The following is a 1483-nucleotide window of genomic DNA, read 5'->3' as shown; positions in this document are numbered from 1 at the left end:
GCCCCCTGCCTCGAGCACCAGCCTTCCACAACCCACTGCAGTCAGACTAGTATCTGGGGCCCAGTTCCCCAGAAGCTGAGCCTGAGATGAGGATTCTGGTGCAAATGGGTTATTGAGGGAAGCCCTTGTTGCGGGGCAGTTGGGGTGGGGTGGGTGCTGCTCAGCAGGAAGGGGGCCTGGGCCAGAGCGTGAATCCTGCCACACAAGTGGGCCCACCTTGATGCAGGAGAGTGCCTCTGGTCTGCCCACGTGGCCCTTCATTGGCTTCAGGCCAGGACCAGGGAGACGGAAGGGGGCAGTTCCCTGCAGACAGGCAGCTTTGAGTGTCAGCGGCCACAGCTGAGGGCTGGGAACGTCAACCAAGAAAGATGACGGGGGATCGGGGGGTGGGGGGGGAACCGGCACCCTCTATGACCAGTAGACTGACTCAGTCACATGTGCTCACAAGTGCTGGTCAGATGGAAGTTGGAAAACTAGAGATTTCCATCAGTCTATGAAAGCCAACTCGTCTGCATTCTACAGACCAGAAATGTAAGCAGAGAGGCGGCTGGCATGGATTCAGGGCAATCCTGGGAGGCCTGACAAAGGGCAGAAGGGCCTGCGGAGTCCTCAGAGATGGCTTAAGCTCCATTTGTTTTGTGTTCTTTGCATTTTAACTACTTTCCCTTGAAGCCTTAGCACTTGTTGTATTTAATTCCCTGGTAGCTCAGCTAGTAAAGAATCTGCCTGCAATGCAGGAGACCCTGGTTCAATTCCTGGGTCGGGAAGTTCCCCTGGAGAAGGGATGGGCTATTCTTGGGCTTCCCTGGTGGCTCAGATGGCAAAGAATCCACTCACAATGCTGGAGACCTGGTTTCAATCCCTGGGTCAGGAAGATTCCCTGGAGGAGGAAATGGCAACCCGCTCCAGTATTCTGGAGAATCCCATGGACAGAGGAGCCTGGTGGGCTACAGTCCATGGGGTTGCAGAGTCAGACACAACTGAGTGACTAAGCATGCGTTGAGGACGGAAAGAAAAAGGAACCCTCTTACACTGCTGGAAGGAATGTAAAAGGGTGCCTCGGCTACAGTCCATGGGGTCCCAAAGCATCGGACACGACTGAGTGACTAAGCACAACCAATCAGATCATTTCTTAAGCCTGGAGATACAGACTCATGCAGACAGTTTTCCTGTTTAAGAGGGCCCACTTCCTGTCTCATCTATGACCTCCGGGGAAACCAAGGCCAGGGAGGTGCAGGGGGTATCTGAGGTCACAGGGCCGGGGTGATGGGCGGAGCAAGGTGCTGTCCGTTGGGGCGCAGGGGGAGGTGGGAGCGTTTCCGGGGTCGCCCCTCCCAGCCCCCCCGACGCTGACTCTCCTTCCAGAACCTGGTCATGTTCATGAGCGACTTTGTGGACTGGGTCATCCCCGACATCCCCAAGGACATCAGCCAGCAGATCCACAAAGAGAAGGTGCTCATGGTGGAGCTGTTCATGCGGGAGG

General features: G+C 56.0%; 1 protein-coding gene across 1 annotated transcript in view; it reads left to right on the top strand.

Moving 5' to 3' along the window:
* ANO1 (anoctamin 1, calcium activated chloride channel) overlaps window positions 1–1483 on the top strand; it is a 75644-nt gene that overhangs the window by 73259 nt on the left and 902 nt on the right. The window contains exon 25 of the mRNA XM_010837815.1: window positions 1366–1483. Coding sequence (XP_010836117.1) covers window positions 1366–1483 — 118 coding nt within the window. The remainder of the gene's footprint in view (window positions 1–1365) is intronic.

This window comes from Bison bison, unplaced genomic scaffold, assembly GCF_000754665.1.
Source record: "Bison bison bison isolate TAMUID 2011002044 unplaced genomic scaffold, Bison_UMD1.0 scf7180017864080, whole genome shotgun sequence".
Lineage (NCBI taxonomy): Eukaryota > Metazoa > Chordata > Mammalia > Artiodactyla > Bovidae > Bison > Bison bison.
The sequence above is the reverse complement of the archived record's forward strand: the minus strand, read 5'-3'. Positions and strand labels throughout refer to the sequence as shown.